The sequence below is a fragment of the Stegodyphus dumicola genome, chromosome 10 (genome assembly GCF_044657685.1).
Source record: "Stegodyphus dumicola isolate Sdum_Otavi_A_Nest chromosome 10, ASM4465768v1".
Taxonomy (NCBI): Eukaryota; Metazoa; Arthropoda; class Arachnida; order Araneae; family Eresidae; genus Stegodyphus; species Stegodyphus dumicola.
Genome location: NC_140777.1, coordinates 83,435,021 through 83,453,174, shown reverse-complemented (window position 1 = coordinate 83,453,174; position 18,154 = coordinate 83,435,021). Strand labels below are relative to the sequence as shown.

Below are 18,154 nucleotides of genomic sequence, written 5' to 3'. Positions count from 1 at the left end.
TGCTGCCGCATGAAAAAATTCTTTTTTCCATGCTAAAATTAAATTTTTCTCAGTGGCCGGACACATTGTTGGCCATGAAGAAGAATGTGCAACCTAATCGGTTTTCTGGTTTTGAGCTGTCAGTGCAGAAATTGGGAATATTCTTGGGTATGTGACTGCCCTGTGGGAAGAGTTTGAAGTTCTTTTTGCCATAGAGGCGAATTTCATAAAGATGGAATGTAGAGAATAAATAAACGAAAAAGGAGATGATATTTTAACAGTACACACAATATTCAGTTTAACGGTGCGATTTTAACAGCACAAGTAGTCTTATCGCATCTCTCATGTCATTTTGTTTCCATGGTTTTGTGGTGTACATGTTGGGAATCTGTAACATGTCCCCACTTTTCATTCGTTGCTGTTTTCTTCATACAGCATCAACCTTTCTTTAGATCGCACGCAGTGTTTCCTGCTTAAGCTTGTCACGGGATCTATAAGCTGTCATGGGACCTAACAGCAGCTGCGCAGTATGAAAATCTGTTATCCATCTTCATAAATTCTCTGCATTTTCGTATAATTTAAAACTCCCTTGTATTGCTTGAAAGAAAACATGCGGATATCTATTATTTAGTGTAAACCAGTAGTCGGAAAACGTACGAAATGAAGCTTCTAAGCTATCGTACCGTTTTTTAATGTTACCGTGAGCTACCAACCAAAATAAACTACAAACTTAAAACAAAATAAAAAATGTTACCAACTTATATTTCTAGTAACTATGAAATCAATTTTAATTAAACTGTATATAACAACAAGTGCACTCTACACAGATGTGAAGCATACACTTAAAAAAGCAAAATTCAGATTTTTTTTCTAATGGCTGGGCGCTTTATTTAAGGGGTACACCTTATACCCCTCATGATCTTCGAATATGTGACTGTTGCAAGAATTGGGATATTTTATTTATTTTAAAAGCAATTACTTCCAACGTTTTACAGCTGACTACATAATATAACTGCTTTGGAAAATAGTGACCAGAAAGTTTGCGTTGCCACAAATATTTTTGTAATTTAATCCTCTTTGTGACAAAATACTTCGCCATGTCTCCACCTTGCGCGCATGATATTTTAAAAATGGCTAATGGTACATACTTGAAATTGGATGGAATTCTTTATATAAGCACTATTTTCTAACTGAACCAAAATTCTGATGAATATTTTAGTATTGAAAAATTTTATGGACAAATACATGAAAAATTTTGTTAATAAAATACATTTTATAAACGTAACTCAAAATAAAATAACATGAAATTTTTAGAATTTTAGGTTCACAGTAGTTTCCAAATGTTATAAAAGCTATATATTAAATATGGAATTAAATTATGAAACAGAATGTTTTAAACTGTGCGCGCAAGTTGGAAACATGACGAAAAATGTTGTCACAAAGCGGATTAAATAATAAAAATATTTATGGCAACACAAACTTTCTGCTAACTATTTCAGAAAGCAGCTATATTATGTAGTCAGCTGTAAAAAGTTGGTAGTAATTGCTTTTAAAATAAATAAGGTATCCCAATTCTTGCAATAGTCACCTATTTCAACATTCTATAGGTTTTAAGATGTATGAGTCACCTTAACAGCATGCGCCACTACAAGGGCCGGAAGCGGTGGCCATTTTATTATGGAAGCAACTAATAGGTGGCCACCATTGCCTCCTATGAAGGGAAGAACAATTACGAGCATGCCTTCTCCGAGATTCGAACCCAGCTCACCGCTACGGCAGTCAAGGTTACTAACAACTGTACCGGTTGGGCGGCAAATTCTGAAATATACTCACACATAATTTAACATAGATACAGTAATAAGTACAAAATGTTCAAATACAAAATGGCCAGTCATGTTACCTTTAATAGTTTCTCTTTTATAGATGTTTGAAAAGTGTTAATATTAGTTTGGGATACAGCAAATATTAGTTTGGGATACAGCAAATATTATTGTTAATATTAGTTTGGGATTGTATAGCAGTGGCATTAAAGAAACAAATTGACTGCTAATCTAATCCAATAGACAGGATAGATGAAGTGAATGATTATGATGTTTTCTATGTTAATGCAAGGTGAATTGATGAAATAAGATTAAATGATACTTTATACTTGTATATAAAAAATGCATAACAAACGAAGTAAGAAAAGACAGTAAAAATGGAAGATATTTTGCAAAAGAATAAGATATCTAAAAGAGAGAACAATTTCATACCGAAAGTACAGGCGAAATTCGTACAAATTTGTCTGTGATTAAGCTTAAAAACCAGAAAAATCAGATTATCAGACATTGAGATAAAAGAATAATAATTCAAGAAAACGCCACATCTGAATCTATAGCGGTACTAGCAACTAAAGAACACATTGAATGGAAATATCAATGGAAACATGATATTTGTAATGCTAATTGAAACTACAGAAACACCACTGTACGCTCATTACCTCCACATTACCTCTGTACTACATTACCACATTATCTCTCATTACTTCTATTACCTCCTCATTACTTCTATTATCATCAGAATCTGTGCAAGTTTTTCCCTACTTGTCCTGCATTGTTTTTAATGACTTTGTTTACTTACAATGTTAGCGAAGCGTTTCACAAAGATGAATTTAGTGAGCAATCCATTTACTATATGCTTGTCTTTTTAGGTTAAGAAATTTAACATATCTGTTAAAATAATTGTACTTATTTTTACAAGTTGATTATTAAGAACCGAATCTATTTGTCTTGTTTATTATGTACATTTTAAATTTGATTAAATGCTAAAAATATTCACACAATCTACAAGTGTTTTTCAGTTACGTCGATAACCGCCATTCCCCTTTACAGCTGATAATAAAAGAGACTTCCCCCGGTTTGTATCGTGATGTATCTCAGTTACTGTCATTTGATTGATCGAAGATAAGAGTGTTCATTAAATCTAGCAAGTCCAGTCGTTATCTAAACGTAATTTTAAAATGAATTAAGGAAGCATAAATTTTTTTATACTTAGATGCAATTGTCATCTTTATATACACTTTCGCTTCAGACTGCCATATGTTGCTCAAAATTAATTTCAAGAATAAAATTTCTGTTACCAATTAAGAAAGTCATTGTATTTTGAGAGTATTAATGTTACCTAATTAGAAGCTAAAATTAAGATAAATAAGACTTCTACTAATCATAGTTTCGAAAGTTCTAGATCTTACGTTACAGTTACAGTTACAGTGATTATTGTTATAATCATTTTGGATCGTAATTACTTCGAATACATATTTGTTTTATTATTTTATTTTGATGTGAGGTGAGTTACTCGAGCAAATAAAACGGAATATGTTAAGCATTAAAATGAAACTAAAAGCATTAGACCATATTTTATAATGCAGAATTTGTGAATTAGATATATGATGAAATGAATGTGTAATGTGAGATGAACTATGAGAATGTATGGAGTAAAGGGCAAAAAACCAGAAATTCCTTCAAAATGTTTTTTCAAAATGTCTAATCTATGAAGGAGGCAACAAATGAATTTATTGGTAATAAAATACGGATATATGCCGGAAAATTTTGTCATTAATAAAACTTTCACCTGCCTGTGATATCTTCATGAAAAGGAACGCAAGTTTGTGTCAGAACAAAAATTGAGATAAAAGAATTAAATTTACTGAGTTTTCTATCTGTTCTTAATTATTTGTGTACATTATATTTACATACTTTTTGAGCTTGATTTACAACCTGTAAATGCTATTCTGTATGTTATCCCGGGTTAAGTTTTCATTTGCTTATCTATCCATCTATCCATAGTATGTTCCAGCAAATTGATTACAAACTTTTAGGATAGGCATAGTATACTCAGACGATGGAAAAATACATAGCAATGCATAGGTGGAACGCTTCCCTGATGCAGTAGTGACTACGCAAAACGCAAAAAAGGGAGAACACGAACAAAATTAGAATAACGTTTATGATGCTTGGTGCACCAGAAACCAAGGAATATGAACGAAAACAGACTATTGTCATCAAAGAAGGTGTTCGAAATTACGACCTGGGTAGTGATGCAGGAACAGTGAGTCATGCAACTTTGCAGGAACAGTGAGTCATGCAACTTCCATGCGTGAGGCAGATCTTCCATGTGCCGGAGATGTGAAGCCTGCATGACGGTTCGGGGTTGTAATTTCGAATATCTTCTTTAATGACGATCGCTATCTGTTTTTGTTCTTACTTGTTGGTTTCTGCTGTACTAAACATAATAAAACATAAGTTGTCACACTGTTCGCGTCCTTCCTGTTGTGTGCTTTGTGTCGTCATTACCCGCGCCAAGAAAGCATTTCCGACAACGCAGTGCTATCTGATTTTCCATCGTCTAGGTGTACTCTGTATCCCCTGAAAGTTTGTAACCGATTTGATGAAACATCCTGTATACATACATTCAGTTTCATTTAATGAAATATAGCGCTTATTTATTAGCATTCAAATTTCAAAGAATAAAATGTTATTTGCTCATTTGGTAGCTTTTATAAATTCACGAAATAAACTTGAAAGTTTTTTATACTAAAAATATTACTAGTTTATCTTATTTTTAAAGACAGCTGTCTGGATTGATATGCTATAAATGCTCAGAAAAGAACCTACGCGGATCGTCTGCGATCATTGTTTCTGTGGATTGATGTTGACTAATGGAACTAGGTAACGAAACTACGCTTTTCTTCTCTAAATGCCCTGCATGGAACGTATGCAGTTGACTGCCTTCTTCACCGAAGTCTGAGCTGTTCCTTTTTCTTCTGGTAAGCGATTGCTGCAGTCGAGACTGAAAAAGAGAGAGAACGAAAATGTACAAAATAATGAGTAGATCTTTGGGTTTGAAATACACTATTTGTTTAAAAAATTAACAAGGAAATAAGAAATATCTATTATATTGAATACCTTAGACACACACACACACACACACAAAAAAAAAAAAAAAAAAAAAAGACTGCTGAAGTAGATTGTAAATTTAGTATAATTCCTTAACCGATTTGTGGCGGAGAAGTTTATTGCAAACAGATAAGAATTGAATGCGAAATGCTTTAGTAGATGATTTTCTTAAGATTTGTACTTACTCTACAAATGGAGAAGAGGAAAAGATGTTCGCGCAGATAGTTCTTTGCTGTAAAATTTGTAAAGTAATCGTCGTTTTGTATATTCATTCAAAAATATTTTGGTTGCAAAGTAATCACAGAGCTCCTCTATGCTTTAATGGAAGATACAGACTTATTGCTCCAGCACAGAGAAATGTGTGTAGAAGGAGGAATTTTATGTCATTCAGAAATGTTTCTACTTAAAATCTTTCATTGAAAACACATCAAGGCATAAATCGCTTTAATGAGCACCTCTCGGCTACATTAGCATTCGATTATCTGCGTAATTATCACTTTCAGTAAGTTTTGGATGGTTATATTTTATTCATTTTTAATATTCATTTCATAGGAAAATGTTTGCAATGAATCACCTGTTTTCCATCCATGGAAAACAAATGCACTGCTGGGATACAAGGCATATCCTTGGGGCAGAATTAAAAGACATAACTACTCGAATATATATTTTCCATTAATATACAGTGGATGGACAAAAATATGGAAACACCTTGTGAAATGCATGTTTGAAAAGAAAGATTGATTTTAATGAAATATGTAAGTGGCGCTAGCGTTTTTGACTACTGACGCCACCTATAAAACTTCGTAAATGTGCTAACAGTTTAGTTGTTGTCCGAGTACTGTTATGTGAGGTTGTCATTGCATTATGTCAGAGTTAACAGACTTCGAACGTGGGCAAATTGTTGGAGCACGTATGGTAGGTGCTTCCGTAAGCAAGGTAGCCGAGGTGTTTAGTGTTTCAAGAGGTACTGTATCGAAGATTTATTCCGCATATTTGAAAAGCGGAAAAACATCATCTGCTAAATCACAGCGCGGACGAAAATGTGTCCTGAGTGATCGTGACAGACGATCATTAAGGGCAATTGTGACGAAAAATAAGAAGACCACAGCTGCAAAAGTTACTGCTGAAATGAATGTTGTGTTACCGAACCCTGTGAGTACCAAAACAATTAGAAGGGAGCTTCATAAACAGGGAATTGCTGGCCTTGCTGCAATTGAGAAGCCACTCATCAGTGATGCTAATGCCCGTAACAGGAAAAGGGGGTGTTTAAGTCATAAAGCCTGGACTATAGAGCAGTGGAAGGGGGTAATATGGTCTGACGAGTCTTCTTTCACATTGTTTCCCACTTCTGGCCGAGTTTACGTCTGGAGAACGCCATCTCAAGCCTATAATACAGACTGCTTGTTGCCAAGAGTGAAACATGGCGGGGGTTCTGTTATGATTTGGGCAGCCATATCGTTGTTCACTGCTAGCCCCATGATAACTGTTTCAGGGCACATGACTGCCAAAACTTATGTGAAAATTTTGGCCGATCAAGTTCATCCCATGGTACAAACTTTGTTCCCCGATGGTGATGGTGTCTCCCAAGACGACAAAGCCCCTGTTCACACAGCTCACATTGTCCAGGACTAGTTTTCTGAGCGCGAGGATGAGTTGTCCCATCTCCCCTGGCCACCACAGTCACCAGACCTGAGTATTATCGAACCTTTGTGGTCTACATTGGAACGGAAAGTGCGTTCTCGTTATCCACCGCCAACATCGTTATCTGAACTTGCCACCGTTTTGCAGGAAGAATGGTATAATATTCCTTGGCAAACATACAGGAACTGTATTTATCCATTTTGAGAAGACTGCAAGCTGTTTTGGATGCCAACAGGTTTCCTACACCATATTAAGCAAAGAAAAATTTTTTTTAAAGGTGTTTCCATATTTTTGTCCAACCCCTGTATCTTTCATGAACCTATATTGAAACTCTCGGGTAATTCTAATAAATTATGAGAAATAATGATGTGTGATTGTACTCACTTTTAGGGTTAAACAGATAATGTTGTAGAGACATTAGGCACTTTTGAAGCAGAAAGATGAAAAATACGCAACATCTTCGCCGAGAATCGAACCACAGACCTCTGGAATACGCGCCCAGCGTGCAGACTTCCACAGCACGAAGACATGCCAAGGAAAGCGGGAGAAATACCTTATAATGCCTTGGAGCGGAATGGGCAGCCCGGTAATAATTTTGTAAGGGATTGAAGATATTGATCCGATATACTCTAGTAGTGCATCCAGTAGAATAGTTATATAATTTTCAGCACTTTAGAAGTTCTAAATCTATTAGAATCATACAGATAACTTACCTTCTAATTGCAAATGTCACTTAACAATTACAGGAAATTAGAAAATTAGAAATGAACTGTGCTACTTGCAGGTAATTCAGAATTTATGTTCAATTCAAAATAAATATGAAATGCAGATTCAGTACGCCTTAGTGAATTTTAGTATTCTACCACGTATTCGCAAAGCAAAAGCGGCTTGCCCAAGCCGGTAAATTAAATTCAACGAATAGGGAAGCGTAGCAGAGAGACGGTCAAACATTTTGCTGCCAAAAGTTCTCTTTTATCACTCCGAACTTTATACTTATCTACATTTTATCGAATTTGCATTTTGGTGGGAGTTGAGGAAGTAGAATTGAAAGTACAGCCAATCTAATAAGACAGTTGGATTAATTAGTATAAAGCTTTAAGCATCGATTAGGCAATCCAGAGACTTCATGTCTAAGAATTAGAGATAGAATAGCTAATAAACTCCACCTGTTGATTAAAATGTTAATAATTTTAGAACATTTTTTCAATATTAATTGATATAAGAAGATTTTTAAACCGAGAAATTCAAAAGTTGATATTTGCGGCAGGAAACGTATCTCGTCAGACATTTTCTAACGTTTCCTGACGTTCCATCAGCCATTTCTAGACGTTCCTCGAACATTTCTTAACGTTTTTAATTCGTTGTAGGAAGTAAAAAGGAAGTATTGTAATCGCGAAAAGTTTCAGGCAGCATATTTCAACGAAAGTATCCATTCTGACCGCTATCGAATGCACTTTAACGATGTTTTTTCGTGATATCTGTACGTAAGGACAGAATAAAAGACTCGTTTCCTCCAAAAAATTATAAAACTGCTTTAAAATGAATTATGAAGAGAATTTTTCGTGGCGTCTGTACGAACGTATGTACGTACGTACGTACGTATCTTGCATAACTCAAACGAGTAGCCTCAGAACGTTGAAATTTTGTATATAGGACTGCTATAACATGTAGATGTGCACCTCATATTTTGGTTGCCATCGGCCGCACCAAACGTATATAAATATATTTATATGTATATCCACTCTGTTTCACGTCTCAGTGATCTCAGTTTCTTTACTCTTATATGTTTGTAAATTGTACATTTTTTGCTCTAAAAATGATTGAATTATGTTGTTTTTATCTTCCGGTTAAGGTTTTTTTGCCTTTAGTAAATCTGTATGCAATAATTTTTAGAATTATCAAAAATTTGAAAGTTGTTTAACTGCCGCTAAGCCTATTTTTATGGCGGCCATTGATTGTTTACATTTTAAACAGCAGGCTAGTGGATTTGTTGCCAATCTAGAGAAACTTAGCTTCGCAACAACAAAGATAACGCCTTCATTTATTATTTATCATATACGATATGAATTTTGATGAAATAGATTTTAGACACTATTAGCTTTAAAACAATTACGTGCTTTGTATTTTTTTTTTTTTTTTTTTTTTTTTTTTGAAATACGTGTATATAACATAACGAATTACTCTTGATAACAAAGCAAAACAGAAAGGTGCATCGAAATTTATCTTTCAAACTTTGATCGTGAATAAGACAGTCCTTAGTATAAAAAACAATTAAAAGCTATATTTTTCATGCTTTCTAAAAGTATTTCATTGTTATCAAATTATAAATACAAGCAACCAGCTTCAGCGTTTTAATATTCAAGCAGAACATACTTAATGTTATTTAAAAGATTAAGAATGGAAGAATACCTTTCACATCCCCAGCAACTCAAAATAACTTACTTTTCGTGTCCATTTTTGACGAAGCAACCTTATAATATACAGAATTTTTTTTCCATAATACTGATATTAGCTACCGAAGACTGCACCATGTATTAGAGTTCACAGTCCTTTACCACTGAATTTAATATAAAGCTATAAAAATCAGTCTTAATGCCAAATCAAATGTTTCCAAACCCTGAAGTGGTTAAGTGATGAGCTTCGACTTGGGTTAATATTTTGACAAGTTTAAGGCTGTGAAGTGTATTCGATGTCACGCTCGGAGCTGGGAACGAGAACAAAGGTATGAAAATAGATGCTTGGCTTCAAAAGGCAATCTTCGGTTGGCCAAACTCTTTCCAGGAACATAAATCTTCGCAAAGCTCTGACAGGAAAATGAGGTATTAATGGGAAACAGCACGCAAACTGCTCTCATCGTAAGGAGTTTAGACTTCGAATTAAGCTTTTATTAATAGTATAGTTCGATAACTGCTTGTGGGAAAATAAATTATTGAGAAGAAAGGAATGCAAATTTACGGGAATTATAATAGAAAATAATTTGCTGTTTTACTTAAGGATAATACTTTTGCTACCAAATGATTTGTTTTATGTGTGGGCGGTATTCTGCAGTTAAAAAAAATGGAGCGTGAATTTGAACGTTTTAACGAATTATTAACCTAAACGGGCGTTAGCCCAGAAGGGCTATTAGTCTCAAAATGGCATTTTGCATCGGTTCACTATGAATGTCCGTTTCACTTTTCAAATTTTTGCCACCAAATATTATCGCCCTGTATTATATTTAAAGAAATTAAATAATGAAGAATCTTCATGAATTTATATATGTTTCTCGAATTATTTCTTCGTTAAAAAACGAAGGTACCTACAGCCCATGAATTTTGAATAACATAGTCTTCCACTCGAATATGGGCACTTGGAAGCCAGAATTAGGAATTTAGAATTAGTTTTAGCGTCTATTTCAAATTTTGTGAAACTTAATGAATTTTTGATTAACAAACTCAACGATTTCAAAGCGAGTAATATTAGCACTGTACAAAAAAAAAAAAAAAAATTATCTTCAGCGCGCATTCTTTAAGAACTATGCGTTCTCAGCCACTAACGCAGAATCTAAATCTATCAAAACGAAAAAATATTGAAGACATCCATGATAGTGGTGATGAAGTGTTGACTTACTGTAGTTTACAAGAAGAGTCTAAAATTATTAACAGTAGAGTTATATTAGTTATAATTTAAGAAAACAAAGCTAGCATAAACATATAGGGTTATTCTTATTTGAAACTAATCAGTTATTATAATTTAGATCTTTACTATAACTTCTCCTCTCTGTTTCCTCACTAGAATGCAAGTCAGTTAGAGAATATTTATGTTGAGGTTATTTGATTTTAAGACAGAGCGAGTTTCTGCCTCTCGAGGCCACGTCACTTTAGTTCTGCCATCTTTGATAAGTATGCAATTATTCTGTTTTACGTTATTTGTTGGAGCATTCAAACATACGCCGGTTAAATTTTCTAAGCCAGCTTAGATTTAAATATAATTGTATAACCTTTGACCACTAGCCCACGTTTTAGATTTGAAGTCTTTACTATAACTTCTCCTCTCTGTTTCCTCACTAGAATGCAAGTCAGTTAGAGAATATTTATGTTGAGGTTATTTGATTTTAAGACAGAGCGAGTTTCTGCCTCTCGAGGCCACGTCACTTTAGTTCTGCCATCTTTGATAAGTATGCAATTATTCTGTTTTACGTTATTTGTTGGAGCATTCAAACATACGCCGGTTAAATTTTCTAAGCCAGCTTAGATTTAAATATAATTGTATAACCTTTGACCACTAGCCCACGTTTTAGATTTGAAGTTGATTGTGACTTTGAAATCATCGCCGCAAGTGGTAGTTGATCGTGTTAAGCACAAGACATGCACCTGTATTCAAGTTCCGGGTTTAATAAAAAAGGTTGTTTCAAACCTTTTCAACTCTCTGTAGTTGCTTCAGACGTAGAGGTACTAGTTTGTTGTACGTCTGTTAAGAGTTTGGAAGCAGTTTATCCTCCGAAAGCAAGCCAAATTCTATGAACAGCAATGGTAACACTTGGCAACTATCAGCCAGCTCATAGCTGTTTGTGAAACTTTTAAAGTATCCTAGCATCGATTAACAAGTGATCCAAATCTGTAACGTGAGAAACTAGAGGATATTACATATCTGAGGGTAGTAAGTTTGAATTTATTGCTTTTATGTATAAATGTTATAAATGTTCGTTAGACGTTAGGCTAACAACTTCTTTCACAGTTTCTAGCATTTGTTTGTAATAAGACTTTAGTCACTGAACTCTGCTTATTCGAGACATTCAAATTTTGATAAATAGCTAGTTCCATGGCTGTTTTTGTGTTTTTTTCCAATATGTAATGCGAATATGAAAAAATTTCTCTCCTCTTTGACACGCACTTCTTTTTAATTCCTCGGCCTTTGGCTTTTATCCACCAAAGGCAACCCTCTCCTTTGCAAGACATGTGTGCTCAATAGCAGTCAGGTAACCATCTAAGCAAGGCTTTTAACGTTATAAAGGCTGGAAGAATTTATGTTTTAATTTATTTGCAAAGGTACGTGTTACAATGTTACAAACCTTATGAGGTATTTAAAAAGTTCTGATTCGATGAATTTCTGTGGACAATAATTGCCAAACGCGATGCAATCTAGATACACACAAGTTAGAGAACAAAGTTAGATTTTGCAATTTCATTTGTAAACTATTAGGAGATCAGTTATTGTAAACTATTAGGTGTTACGAGAATGTGGTCTTTCCTATGCTGAAATTGTAAGACAGGTGGGTGGTTCAGTGACTACATCTAGAGTCCGAAAGTTTTGTTTACGATATCAAGAGACAAATTCAATAAAAAACAAAGAAGGAAAAGGCCGGAAAAGGTTCCCCACATCTATTGATGACAGAAGAATAAAAGAACTATGTTTCCAAGATAGAAAAATGTCATCAGCGACCATCAGAAGTGATCTGAATGATGCTGGTGTTTCTGTCAGTTCAAGAACAATCAGGAGAAGATTAACAGATGTTGGACTGAGATGTAGAATTCCACGAAAAAAGCCTTATCGTAATTTTCAGCAACGAAAAAAAAAAGACTACAGTGGGCAAAGGAACACATTAATTGGACAGATGATCAGTGGTCACAAATTATAGAGTGATGAAACTGAGATATCGTTATTCGGTAGTGATGGGCGAAAATATGTAAGACGTAGAATAGGAGAAGAGCTACATCCTGACTGCATTCAAGCAACTGTGAAGAACCCAGTTAGTGTTATGATTTGGTCATGCATGTCAGCAGATGGTATTGGTCGCCTTCATGTCATCGATGCGACACTGAATGCCAGAAAATACATTGACACTATTCTAGAACCAAAACTTCTACCTTCCATCAAAGATCTCTTTCCCAACAATGCTTCGTTTAGTTTTCAGCAGGATTCTACTCCTTGCCACACGGCCAAAATATCGAAAGAGTGGTTTCGTACAAAGAGCATTAAATTGTTGTCATGGCCAGGAAACAGTCCTGACCTCAATCCTATCAAAAATGTGTGGCACCGTTTGAAAACTCTTGTCCGAATTAGGCGCCCATCAAATAAAAGGGAACTAATTGAGGCTATAATTGTTTCCTGGCATCATTTAATAACGAAAGAAGAGCTTAAAACTCTTGTCAGCTCAATGAAACGTCGATGTGAAGCTGTAATAAAAAATAAAGGGTACCCTACTAAGTACTGATAACTCACTGCAATCATCACTATCTAATGTATATCGATAACTATTATCGTTTAACTTTTCTTGTATTGGAAACAATTGAATTTTGATTTTTTTTTTGTATTGAATTCAGTAATAAATTCTGTTTAAAATGATATATACAAGTTTGCATTTTGTGAAACGTAACGTTTTCTATAAGCATACAAATTTCAAAAACATAAATGTTTTCAAAAGCGTTCACAATTTTGGCCACCACTGTACTTTAAAATTTATCTGGTTTCTGAAACGTAAACTTTTCAAACGATGCTGAAGTTAACCGAAATCAATTTAAAATTTAATAATTGAAACTAATTAAGAAATGCAGGTCCGACGAATTTTGTTTATGTAAATTACAGTGTTAAATATTTATTTACGATGTGATTCCAACGCAAGCTATTTAAACAAGTCCTTCTTTTAACTAGAATGCTTATACCGATCGTTTGTGCTATACGTGAACTAATTTATTCGCTTAAAATTTCTTTTCACAGTTCGCCAAATCATTACCGTTTTTAGAAAGATCCCAGCTGCTGATCCCATTTACTGCTCTTTTGGAAAGTACAATTCTTGCAGTGTGATTACACATGTTTCGAAGATAGGTTTTAAAAACGAAACTCATTTAACAAGCTGGTAATTTGCAGTCCTGTTTTTTTGGCAACAAAAGGTATATTGGGCATTTATTTCTATTAGATTTGATAATTATTTCCTTTTGCTATTTTTTTTGTCTTATAAATGTAAAACTTACGCATTATAAAAATCCTTTCGTAAAGCAGTATATAAATATAGCCGATTTCGGTTATAACGAGCGTGAAGGGAACGCGATATTTCCTCGTTATAACCAACTTCTCGTAATAAAGAGGTTCGTGTAAAATATCAGAAAAATTCATACATACATTTTATATTATATATATTTTATTTATTTATGTACAGTAAAAAACAAACTGGTTAATTTGTTTTGTACTACCCTGTAGAGACACTAAGTATTTGTGGAAACAGGAAAGGTAAAAAATGAGCAACGCCCTCGCCGGGAATCACGGACGTCTGGAATACGCGCTGAGCGTGCAGACCACTACACCACGAAGGCACGCTAAGATGGCGGGAGACATACCTTATAACTTTATTACCTCTTTCTTGTGTTATTGTTCTTCGGAGAATCTTCTTGGCCCTAAAATTATCGTTATTTGGTATCCCTGGTTTTGGAAAATAGTTGAAAATTTTCTGTGCATTCAGTAGCCATTAAGTATGTTGGGGCAGTTGAAGTTGAAATTGTTTACATTCGTCGTTATCATCTTCGGTTTTATTATTTTTTTCATCTGCCTGAATCTTCAGCTTGAACTTCAACTACAATATGCTCAGGAGCAGGTATTGCGGAAGTGATAATATTGGCGTCAACCGATAGAGAATTTTCAAATTCTTCTCTACTCATTTTCAAAAATTTTCCATGACGTCTACTTCTTCTTCTCTCACAGCGATTTGCCCCCTTTTGAGAAACGTCCATTCCATTTTTACGGAAGCAGCTGATAATGCATGTTTTGTAACGTTTTCCCATGAATCGTTCATTAAAAGTATTGCTTTGAGTATGTTTACATTAACATTTAAGGTACACACATACATATATATGTGTAAGAAAAATAAAGATCATGTAAAAGATTAAAGTTGCAACGTAAATTTCCTTTCTCAAGTCTAAAAATAGTAACCTCTCTCTGCACTGCGTCATTTCTAGATTAATCCAAAAGTATGAATCTAACATAATTATGGTGATGCAAATGGAACTAAAACTCAAGCAGCCAATAGTAATTTTACAGCAATATTAACTATCCAATCAAAATGCATTAGGAATCAAAAATAACTCAGTCTGAAGTAAGAGTTCACGCTGAACTTAACGCACTTGCTTTCCACCCTTCGGCCTAGCCGGACTGCAGTCTGTTTCCTTCTTTTATCATACTCAATTTGTCTAAAATGTAAACTTTTCGGTATAGATACAATTAATGTACCAACTTGACTGTAGCCACACCATGTTTGCTGAAATAAAAATGAAGATTTAATCTGCCGTCGCCTCCGATTTCCTATTCATTATGAATCAACTCATCTACGCCACCAAAATTTCTGCTAGTTATTTACTTCTAAGTTTGTTTTCTTGTTTTCATTACATATATATATATATATATATATATTGTTACGTTTTTCTTTTCTTACACCAGTTGTTACGTAATTTTCTTCCTTCACGTTCGTACGGGGTTCGTAGATTAGAGTGATAAACGACGACACTTGATGAAGTATCGAAACACACTTTATTTACCAATATTGTCAGGACAGCTCCAAAACACATTTTACAGTCGTCGATGAACTACTATAAACACGCTGACACGATCAGCGACATAGCCTTCAGGTTATCAGGCTTTCACGGTGGAGACAGCTTCACTGTAGAGCACCCGACTCTGCTCAGTCAGCTCCCGACTCTGCTCAGTCGTTCTCGGAACTCCACGTACTCTCGAGACTCTCCACGCTACAACTTGCGATGCACTAAACGACACACAGAGCACGGATCCCGACTCTTCGGTTCAGTCGTTCCCGGAGCTCAGCACGCTCTCTCGACGATACATTAACCACGATACACTAAGAGACGCCTTCGGTGAACTCGACGACCCACTCGGCATTCGCTGCCCGGCTGTCAAGTCGATCGACGCATTCGCAGACATTGACTCGCTAGACGAGACACCAACTCGATATTGAGTATCTCGCACTCTCGAGGCACATACTCTCGCCCTCTCGACGAGGCACACACACAAGCCTTCTCCAGGAGGCACACACCCTGACTGCGGACCAGCATGGTTTATATAGCTTTCGGTTTGTGTTCGAAAACACTCTGGGTTAAACTGGTAAGAATTATTTCCAGAAGGTTCTCCATCCGTCCATGGCATATCGCTAATTTTGACGCCAAATGTCGCCAAATGGGTGATTTCTCGCCAAATATGGCAACCCTGCCTTATCTTGCCATTTTATGGCAACTCTAAAACTGCTTTGTGGGGAAGCCATCTTACCACGCCTGTATATTTCGTAACAATATATATATATATATATATATATATTCTATTTTTTCTCTTCTAATGAGTAATATCAAAATCAAATGCTGACGAAAGTTTGAATTAAAACTTTTGATGATTCCTTGGTTCATAGGTTAGATAATACTTGTATAACTCGGTGGTAAAAATTCAATCCTGATCATTCTCAAGAATAAAAAGGCCACCGTCACGTGTCCGCAGGATTTATAACTCTTCACTAACTTTCGGTTGACTTCAGAATGTTAAAGAAATTTTTGCAAGAAAGGATTATTTTAGCTGGAGAGGTGGAAGTCTATAGAAATTTTATGAATCACAAAAGAAATTGATCGCTATAACCGGGGTTTGTTCATTAAAAGTGAGTTATGCTCCCCCAGACTTACATTATACCAATCAAGTACTTTTAATTTACTCATTAATTGGGCTCTCATTAAATCTGGGTTGATTATAAGCCAGATGTACTGTATTTTCCAGACATGCTTATTTTCTTTCATTAGAAAAATTCTGAACTTTTTTCGTTTACATTTTGCTCTTATAGTTTTCCAGAAAATGATGAAGTTTGCTTTTGTACAAAAGCGATATCTGAAATTAATAAGCTAAATTACTATATTTTGCTACACTAGTAACTGGAACTTTTACATATTTATTTTTCTAATTAAAAATACTTTTAACTTACATACATATGTAGCGGAACATAATTTAATGTTTCTATATAATTATTAAGATTTTATAAGTGGCAACATGATGTAAGTAATGTTTTGAATAGCTATTAAGATTCGCCGTGTGGCAACAACGAGTCGAGCTAAAAACGTTGTTACTTAGAATGTTCCATGATAAGCGTTGCGTAAGCTTTATTTCTTAAAATTTTGTTATATTTTTATGTAAAAAAATAAGTAACATGTTGCAAACAAGAATGGGAATTGTCAAAATAAATATATTGCTTCTTTTAATACCAAAATAAGTATTCATTTCCCTTAAGAAATACTCAGGCTGATCAGTTTAGATTTCGCTTATTCATCAAATCCACACAAATATGAATTATAAACTTCAGCATGCAATAGAATGAAATCGTTATTTTTGAATAATACTTACGAAAACATTATCTCTTCGTCGCATGGGCTCATTTTTTTCGTGTTCGCTTAAGTACGGAGATGGAGGTTTTGTTTCTGTTGGACAATAGATGCGGTTGTCAATGCACGTATGAGCATGGATATCATTGACTATGATAACCTCTGAAATACAAAGTAATTACAAAACAATTAATTACGCTTCAATGTGAAAAAAATAAGTGTTAAAAATTCCTTAAAGTCTAATTGCTGGGACCATCTGTTAATCTGGGCAGCCATTTATTTGGGACAGCTCTAAAAAATTCGAATCAACTATAGATTTCGTCAGCCATTAGAAATATGTGCCCTTAGAAATACATAAATTAAATACATAACGCCGATAACACCTCATATTTATCATTTAATTCTGAGAGAATTCAGTTAAGGTAGTCCATAGACAGCTAGCATATTCTGATAAAAGTTATTGTATAGCTGAAAGCTTTTCAACCAAAGGGGAATTCCCCCTTAGGTGGAATTTCATATCTTAAAGGAGGAATTCGGTCAGCCGTTGTTAAATATTAGTTTTGTTTTATGAATATAAAAATATTTTTATACTTAGTATTTATTAATATTTTCTACACCTTTTTTATTTAATTTATAAAATACATTAAAAATAATAAAAATTTAAATAAATGTGTATGCACTTTTCGAGTTTTGGAATATGAGATGCAATGATGAAAAGAGTGCATGGGGCAAAGAAAGGGTTGAGAACTCTAGCATAGCTTATTGCCGAAGAGCGGATACATTTAAATACTAAAACATGTTATTAATAAACATATATTTGATGCCTTTTATTATTACTAACATCCTTGAAAACTGTTAGAATGAAATTTTGGCTTTGTGAAATTTTTAATTTCATACACTGGGAGAAGATTCTAACAGTTCTGGACTCTTTAATTGAAATAAACTTTTAATTAGCCCAAGATATAAAGGTTAAAATATGTAAAATTATCAACGCAGGAATCTTGGGTTTGGCTTAGATTTAGTGAAGAACTCTATGGGTTTCGAGCACAAACGTCTTCATCAGGAACAAAGAAATTTGCGAAATTTTTTTAAATATATGCTACCCATATATTTCAGTTAACTGGAAGTAAGAAACTTAAAACGTTTTTAGTAAGAAAAGTAAAACCATTGACAATAATTTCTAGCATAGAATTTAACTGGATATAACTTTGCTGCTTTTTTTTTTTTTGTATTTAATTGTTATTAAGACACTTTCCTCTGCTATCA

At 34.4% G+C, this 18,154-nt stretch overlaps 2 protein-coding genes across 2 annotated transcripts in view; one reads left to right on the top strand and one right to left on the bottom strand.

Moving 5' to 3' along the window:
- The window catches only part of LOC146995008 (uncharacterized), a 216,132-nt gene that overhangs the window by 74,071 nt on the left and 123,907 nt on the right, over window positions 1–18,154 (top strand). The gene's annotated exons all lie outside the window — the stretch shown is intronic.
- The window catches only part of LOC118181785 (uncharacterized), a 99,094-nt gene that overhangs the window by 25,381 nt on the left and 55,559 nt on the right, over window positions 1–18,154 (bottom strand). Inside the window, exons 4-5 of the mRNA XM_085825134.1 lie at window positions 16,911–17,050; window positions 4,632–4,806 (exon numbers count right to left, since the gene is read on the bottom strand). Of these exons, the coding sequence (XP_085681260.1) occupies window positions 4,632–4,806; window positions 16,911–17,050 (315 nt within the window). The remainder of the gene's footprint in view (window positions 1–4,631; window positions 4,807–16,910; window positions 17,051–18,154) is intronic.